Consider the following 8,625-nt stretch of genomic DNA (forward strand, 5'->3'; position numbering starts at 1 on the left):
ATCACATTGCACATTTGAATACAGCCTAATGGTGCATTCACAGGGGCGAGAGCGAGGGCGCGGCTTGCATCGCATGGCATGTAGACACTCCGTACATGTGCTGCACCCTGTGTGTGGGAGACCGCACATCCGCATGTTCTCTTCTGGTGCGAGAGTCACACAAAACTACAACATGGTACGATTTTCAGTTTCACAGCTTCAGCGTGCATTCAGACGACCGTATATCGGGCGGGTTTTTACGCCCAGCCGATGTACGGTGTCGCTCTCTGCAGGGGGAGGAGGCTGGAAAAGCCGGGAGCAGTGCTCTGAGCTCCCGCCCCCTCTCTGCCTCCTTTCCACCCCCTCTCCGCCCCTCTGCACTATTTGCAGTGAGAGGAGGCGGAACGCTGAGGGGCTAAGTTCCAGGAATTAGCTCCGCTCCTGTCCCGCCTCTCCTCATTGAAAATAGTGCAAGGGGGTGGAGAGGAGGCAGAGAGGGGGCGGGAGATCAGAGCACTGCTCCCGGCTCTTCCAGCCTCCTCCCCCTGCAGAGAGAGACGCCGTATATTGTCTGAATGCACCCTCAGGCCGTACGCCACTAAAAATCGCATGAAAGAAGAATAGCCACAATCAAATCCCAATTTTTATTAGCGTTTTCTTGTCCCTTCACACAGACGGCCTATCGGCGAAAAAATGTGCTGCAGCCCAGAAATCCTTGGAATGCCTGCTAATGATTGAATAGAGCCGGCTGTGTTCTCTTCCCAGCATTGGTCGCAGCTAAACTGTCTCCCCCTCCCTGTTTTCAGCCCTCATAGAAGTCTGTGGGAGCGTCCGGCGTACCTCTGCAGAAGATAGGGCAAGACTTATCTTTTCATGCGCCGTATGAAATCGGTCGCCGATGTCGTATTTTTTCTGGTACGATTTTTTTTGCTCCCCAAAACCGTTCATCTGAATTAATACATTGGAATCCGATGCTTCAGATGGCGCCATTTTTGGATGCAGCTACCATAGCTGCATATATACGGTCGTGCGAATAAGGCCTCACTGCGGGAGGAAATCGCCCATGTAAATAATTGGGTCATATTTTTGGGCAAGCTGTGTCTCTCACAACACAAACAGCTTGCTGATCTTCTTGCCCGTGTGAACGCTCTTATAGGGGTGAATACACTCTTTGGGATTTCAACTCCAGTTTTCAAAGGCCATAACCTTTATATTTTCTCGTCGGCTTAGCCATATGAGGGTTCGTCCGTTGTGTGGCGAGCTGTGGTTTTTACCAAAATTATGCAGATTTATTTTAGGATTTTCTACTTTTGCGCAATAAAACCCCTTTTTGCTATTCAGAGAACCAGAGCCTTTGTTTATTTTTCCAAGGATGGAGAAATGTTCGGGCTTGTTTTTTGTATGATGGATGAGCGGTAATTTCTATTGGGGTACATGTGACACTTTTGATCACTTTTATTGCAATTTTTGAAAGCGAAATTAACTTTAAAAAAAAAAGTATTTTAGTTTGGGGTTTTTTTTGTGCTTGCTGTATAGGAAAAAAGTGTGTTCACTTTATTGTATGGGTCATTATGGATGTGGTGATACCAAATATATTATTTTAATTTTTTTTCTAAGTGCACATAAAAAGGGGTATATTTTTATGGGGATTTTCTTTTGCACCTGTGATCTTATGATCTCTCAGATAATACACTGTAGTTATTTGTACTGCAGTGCATTATTCGGTTTCCTTTCCAATACCTGCTATGGCAGACTCAAAGGCCATTGACTGGCGTCTGATGGCAATCCATCAAGCCCTCCGTCAACGGATGACAGAGGACCGATGATGTTGCAGAGTGAGCATCCTTCCTCTGTTAACTCCGTACATGCCATGATTCACATTAATTGCAGCTTGTAACGGGTTTATAATAGTCATTAATGTTCTCTCTGATCCCTGTAATTGCAGCAGGGACCCCCACTGTGAGTCACAGCTGGATCCCACTGCTTAAATGTATAGCATTTCGTGGAAACCCCTTCCTTTCCGTGATGTATTTCAGCTGGTATTTCCCTCCATTCATCCTGCAAATGTCTGTCAAGTTCTCTAAAAAAAGATAGACGCTGTTCGTATTTCCTGACCAATGTTCCAGTTCCTCTCAATGACGTTCAGTAGGGTTCAGGTCGGGACTTTGTGTAGCTGGTCCAATCGTAGAACATCCATATCCTCAAACCAACGTAAAAGAGCGTTAGATGTCTGACAAGGCGAGTTGTCTTGTTGGAAGTATGGCCAACCATTCCCAGAGTATAATCACATTGCTGGCACCAGATTATTGTCTAGAATGTCAGGGTACACCTCCATGTTCATGGTTCTTGTCACTACAACCAACGGACTGAGACCATGCCATGTAAAACATCGCCAAACCATAACAGAACCTCTACTGTACTTAGCTGTTGGCACAACACACTTGGGCAAAATGCGTTTCTTAAGATCCTCCACACACTGCTCCATTTACGTGATCCGCCACTCCATAGAACGTTCTTCCATTGCTGAACTGTCCAATGACGACACTCCTTGCACCATTGTAGATGGAGCAATTCATCTTCTTTGAGAGAATTCGCCCGAGCTTTGCAGGATGAATGGAGGGAATACCAGCTGTAGTGTATCAGACATTAGTGTGAGGCATACCATGATTCAGGTGTCCAATTACTTTTGGTAGGATATCCTCATCCCATCACATGACCTTTACAATGGTTGATAACTAGAGATGAGCGAACGTACTCGTAATGAGTACTTACGCACCCGAGTACCGCCATTTTCGAGTACTTCAGTACTCGGGCGTAAAGATTCGGGGGCCGCCGGGGGGCGGGGAGAGGCGCGGCGGTGCGGGGGGGAACAGGGGGGAGCCCTCTCTCTCTCCCTCTCCCCCCCACTCCCCACTGCTACCCCCCGTGCCGCCACGGCGCCCCCCGAATCTCTACGCGCAAGTACCGCTGTACTCGAAAATGGCGGTGCTCGGGTGCGTAAGTACTCGTAACGAGTACGTTCGCTCATCTCTATTGATAACCATCATGACTTGTGTTTTTGTGCCCCAGGCATGCCAGTGGACGTCAACTCTGCAGCTTTCAGACTATGGCAAATCCTTAATGGGACCAGTTTCCACGGGTGCATCCGCAACCTGTATATAAACAACGAGCTCCAGGACTTCACCAAGACGCAGATGAAGCCTGGGGTTGTACCAGGATGTGAACCCTGCAGAAAGCTCTTCTGTCTTCATGGCATATGTCAGCCCAATGCAGTCAATGGACCAGTTTGCCACTGTGAGCCGGGCTGGACGGGCCCACACTGTGACCAGCAGATGAGCAACCCCTGCATAGGGCACAAGTAAGGAATCTGTGGGAGACCTGACCCGGCAGGGAGAGAGGCGGGTAAAACTGTTTGCATAAAGGGCGGTTTATACGGCTGAGCGCTCCAAGCAGGGTATGCAGAACACAGGTGGACCGCTGTGTTCTTCATACCCTGGCTGTTCACAGAGCGCTCAGCTGGTATACAGCTGTGCGCTCCATGTGGAGTATGAAGAACACAGCTGGACTACTGTGTTCTTCATACCCAAGCTGTTCACGGAGCACTGAGCTGGTATACAGCTGTGCGCTCCGTGTGGAGTATGAAGAACACAGCTGAACCGCTGTGTTCTTCATATCCCGGCTGTATTCAGGGAGCGGGATGCAGCTGAAACAATAGTATCCGCTGTATCCCGCTGTGAACTCCTGATAAGGCTGATGGTTCTCTTTCAGCATGCTGAAAGACAACGATCAGTGACTGGTTAACGAAAACTGCACGATGTCAGTGCAGTTATGCACAACGATTCTCGCTCAAAAGACGGCTTTTGAGCAATAATCGTTGTGTCTAAATGGTCCTTAAGAGAAATAGAAAGACGAGACTCCAGGGGGTAAACGAGCGCAAAAAATGTTTCACTGAGTTGTGGAAAAACATCTCCTGGTCAGATGGATCCAGATCCCTGTTGCTGCGTGCTGATGGTCAGAGTTTGGCGCAAGCAGCATGAATCGCGGAACCCTTCCTGTCAGGCTGGTGAGAACATGTCAGCACCCCCATCTAATCTGCGGCAACGACAAGAAGCTTCCTGTCCACAGGGGCCGATATTCCTGCAGAAGGAGTTCATCACCTGGTGGGATCTGTGCCACAACAGATTGCTGCGGTTCTGAAGGCAAAAGGAGTCCAACATGTTATTAAATGGCCATTCAGTGAAGAACATTTGCTTTTTCACTTTAAATTGCATTATGAACGGCGCTCTAAAGTCCTGACCAGTTATATGGGGAAGATCCTCTGCTGGATGACAGGCCGTGGCAGGGAAGAGGAGCCATCAGTGTGTCACAGTCCGCTCCAGTCTAATGCTGACCTGCCACGACTTGTGTAGGCATTCAGCTGATGTCGCCTGTCTCCATACTGGATGGTCTCTCATGCATTGCGTCTTTATGGTAACATATTACAGAACAGTTTAGAATCAAATAAACAACTTTTTTCATTTTTTTCCTAATTGATGAACATTACAGATGGTCAGTCCCTCTTTTTTTTTACAAAACTGTCTCCTCAGGTGTGTACATGGGACCTGCATGCCACTGGATTCTGTGACCTACAGCTGCCTGTGCCAGGATGGGTATAAGGGGGCCCTATGCAACCAGCAAGGAGGAGAGCTGTATAATCCCTGCAAGAATCTGCAATGCCAGCACGGGCGATGTCAGATCTCAGACGTGGGCGAAGCATACTGCGAGTGTGACAACGGCTACGTGGGTGACGTCTGTGATCAGGGTAGGTAAGGGTAACATGGTGTCTTGTACTAACTTATATGGGATCAATAGGACAATATCAAAGCTATGTCCCAAAACAGCGGTGGACATAGATGTGAGGGAACCCCAGAGCGAAGATGAAGTCAGGGTCCCATTACACTGCTGGGTTTTGCAGCTGGGGCAATTGCAGATGAAAAGCATTGATAGGAGACAAGAGGATGGGCATGGAGTGGAATCTTACAGGACCCAATAGGGATGGAATAAGCAGAACTGGGCGCCTCTCTCCAAGGGCCCTATGATACATACATCTCTGCAAAGACTCCTCATTACCAGGTACAATGCACCTAGATAGTAAGGATATGTTAAGGCGTGTCAGATCCGCATATTGCAAATCCGACACATATTCACTAGAGGGTCCGCACCCGAATACTAAGCTGATACTTGGATTTCTGCCACAGATATGCAGTATATTGCGCTGCGGATCCGCCGGAGGATTAGTCCGAGTCGGTGGAGGTAATCCACAGGCGCCTAATCTGCCTGCTTCTCTAGGTGGAATCCATAGGATTAAAGATATTGCGTTACAGATGACTTGATAAAAGTCTGATCAGTGGGGGCCTCACCACTCACCAATTTCTAGAACGGGGGTCCCATGTCCCCCTCGTCCTCACTGCGGGTTCACTGCACCGTGCACAGCGAGGAGGAGATTGAATGAAGTGGCAATTGCACATGCACGGTGCCGCACCAATCATCTTCAATGGAACTGCCGGAGATGGCCGAGCATGTGTACTCAACTATTTCTGTCAGCCTCAATGAAATGAGTGGAGTGACGGTCCGCACGCGCAACAGACGCGCCATTTGATCTCATTACTTTGGGGGGGGAGGCATTGAGCCCACAGCGACAGAAGACAGAGACTGATCAGACTTTTGCCACCTACCTCATGGATAGGTTAAAAAAGTCGATTATGGTACAACCCCTTTAAATAGCATGCTACGTACCCTCGTGATTTTTTTTTTTCACGGCACAGACAAAATTTTCCTTAATATGCGATTGGCATTGGAGGAATCTTTGTGGATTTTAAGTGAATTTTGGTACAGGAGCAGCACCGAAATCTGTGTAAAATCGTTAACACATGTGTTAGGGGTTGTACCAAAAATACCTTATAGCACCTATCCATAGGTGATAAAAGTCTGATCAGTCGGGGGCTCACCTTGGAGACCCCCGCCGATCCCAAGAACAGATTTGTGTCCTCTTCTCATCACCGCAGAGATGGTTTTCCCAACCACAGTGACAACACATTTAAAGGAGTGATGGCCTCGCATGTGTGCCCACCGTTCCATGCATTTCAGTGGGGCTGACAGAAATAGCCAAGTCCCATTGAAAATGAATGGAGTGGCATCGGCATCGCAGCCATTGCTCCACCGGAGGGGGTGCAGCGAGCCCACAGTAATGAAGATTGGGGAAATAAGTTTCCTCTTCTCGGTAACATCGGTGAAACCCCCACCAATCAGACTATAATCATCTATCATTTGTATAGGTGATAACAGTTCATTCTGGTACAACCCTTTAATGACCTGTTTATCGATTCCTTCTGTCATGTGACTAACCATTTAATCACCGGCTGTCTTCATATGCGCTCCACTAACACAATTCGCTATCCTATTCCCACAGAGTCCGAATGTAGAGGCGAGCCCGTCAGGGATTACTACCAAGTGCAACGAGGATACGCCATTTGCCAGACCACCCGTACGGTATCGTGGGTAGAATGCCGCGGGTCCTGCAACAACCAGAGCTGCTGCACAGGATTACGCATGAAGCGCAGGAAGTACACGTTCGAGTGCAGCGACGGCTCCTCGTTTGTGGAAGACGTAGAGAAGCCAATAAAGTGCGGCTGCTCCCAGTGTATGTAGGATCTCTATGGACTGGATCATCGTAGATCATACCACACCGGATTAAGAAAAAAAAAATTAACAAAAAAAAAAAGCGGACAATACATTCTGTAAAACTGGACTCTGCTTCCCTTTCAGATGTGTGAACATCTTAATGTCTGTGGCATTCAGCAAATTATATGTATAAACAGTACCTACTACATTGAGAGGCACGCACACATGCTGACTGGTTGTATAGTGTTGTAATCTTTGGGAGAGGTATAGAGAAGGTATATGTGTAGAGGGTAAATGTGTAGATAGAGATTTTTTTAAAAAAACACACAAAATGTATTTATACACAATGTGGATAGATTTACACGGAGTGCGAAGGAGGCTTTATGTCTGTTTTGTTTGGGGTTGTTTTGGCGTTAGATAACTTTTTGGTTTCTTCTTTTTGTAACCATTGTGACAGTATTGCATTATTTTTATTTTTGTATAGCGCAGAATGTTCTACAAATATACTTTCCGATTCTTTAACTTCTCCTAGGAAGAGGTAACGGTTAAACAAAATAAGTAGGGATCATCGCATCACTTTCATAAAGCACTTTCTTTTGTCTGTGAAATACAACCGATTGATGAGTGGTTTTTCTTTGTAGGACGTTAGTTTTTCTTGTTACCCACTAGAGGCATTTCACTTCTCAGGTCTCCTACTACTCACCCCAGAAATCTCAGCGTATTGTCACTTTTCAACATAATCTCCCTCTTGACGTACAGATTTTTCACAACGTTGACGCCATTATTACATGGCCAATGCAAATGCTTCTTTAGGGGTCTGCTTTGCCCACTGGTAAATGGCTGACGCAAGACTGGAAAGCATGCGACTACGGAGAGCGGCCTTCTGAAAAACGGCATCCACGTCTCATCCGTTGTGACGATTGATCGTGTGAAGGCACCATTCATGCCATCATCATATATCGACATCGCTTGACACATTGCCACACGTGCAGCCAACATTCATGGCACCTACGTGGGGGAAGCTTTCAGCATCTTCAGCCGGACGGTGTGCAGAGATCCTACAGAAATGCCAACTTTGCAGGCAATCTCTTCTACAGTCAGTCGGCGGCTGTCCATGACCACTTGCTCTTCATTCATGTCGTCGGACCAGCTGTATTTGGCCGAGGCTCCTTGGCTCGTTCACACACGACGTTCAGCCTTCTTTGAACTGTTGCATCCTCAAATGCACATTTTTCACACCCGTGACACCATCTCCGCACGTCTCACTCAGCTGACCATGAATGTCAGTGCTGTCATTCCACACCAGTGAAGGCAACAGATGGTTTCACGCTGTTCTTATAACGTGATTGTTGCCATGTTACGTTCTGAAGATGCTTTGACCTCCAGCCGTGGTCTCGTGGGTTCTGCGCACAGGATGATGCTGGCATCATTCTCACTCATCCCTGAATGACGACGTCGTCTAAAATGTGTCCCATGTTTCTATCTGCTCCTATTCCTGAGAAAACAAAGTTAGTAGACCTTAGAACTTGAATGCTCCTCGTACCTGGGGCTCGTACAGATGGGCGTTGTGAGTGCACAGTATAGCCGCGCACAGAAAGTGCTTCTATAGGGACCAATGGTTTTCTATAGAAGCGTTCACATGAAAAAATGTTAAACCCGCTAAATTTGCGCACCTAACAAAGATAGGACATGCGACTGCAAGGTTGCATCTAAGCTCCGTGGTGCGCACAAAGAGAAGACCTGACCTATCTACGGTGCGTGCTTTCCATAGACTCCTATGACAGCTGGAGAGCATGCGCCTCGGATCATGTGAAAGGGCTAATTCAAGTAGCAGGAATTAACCCATTCATGTGGTCTTTAGTGCAGTATAGCTGCGATCTTTACACGTGGCTATACGGCCCGCCCACAGCGCTCATGTGAACGAGGCCTGCGGGTGGCTTTACAAGGAACACCTAAAATTGCCCATTTGACCTAATATAAGCTGTA

General features: G+C 47.4%; 1 protein-coding gene across 3 annotated transcripts in view; it reads left to right on the forward strand.

Moving 5' to 3' along the window:
- SLIT1 (slit guidance ligand 1) overlaps nt 1-7,252 on the forward strand; it is a 342,047-nt gene extending 334,795 nt beyond the window's left edge. For 2 of the 3 annotated variants that reach the window (XM_066601325.1, XM_066601326.1), the window contains exons 36-38: nt 3,049-3,337; nt 4,566-4,780; nt 6,428-7,252. In XM_066601325.1, the coding sequence (XP_066457422.1) occupies nt 3,049-3,337; nt 4,566-4,780; nt 6,428-6,666 (743 nt within the window). In that variant the 3' untranslated portion in view covers nt 6,667-7,252. Of the gene's footprint in view, nt 1-3,048; nt 3,338-4,565; nt 4,785-6,427 lie in introns of all 3 variants that reach the window. The other variant, XM_066601327.1, reaches the window with a different exon arrangement.
- Nucleotides 7,253-8,625: the final 1,373 nt, after the last annotated feature.

Source organism: Eleutherodactylus coqui, chromosome 4 (genome assembly GCF_035609145.1).
Source record: "Eleutherodactylus coqui strain aEleCoq1 chromosome 4, aEleCoq1.hap1, whole genome shotgun sequence".
In the NCBI taxonomy this organism is placed as follows: Eukaryota; Metazoa; Chordata; class Amphibia; order Anura; family Eleutherodactylidae; genus Eleutherodactylus; species Eleutherodactylus coqui.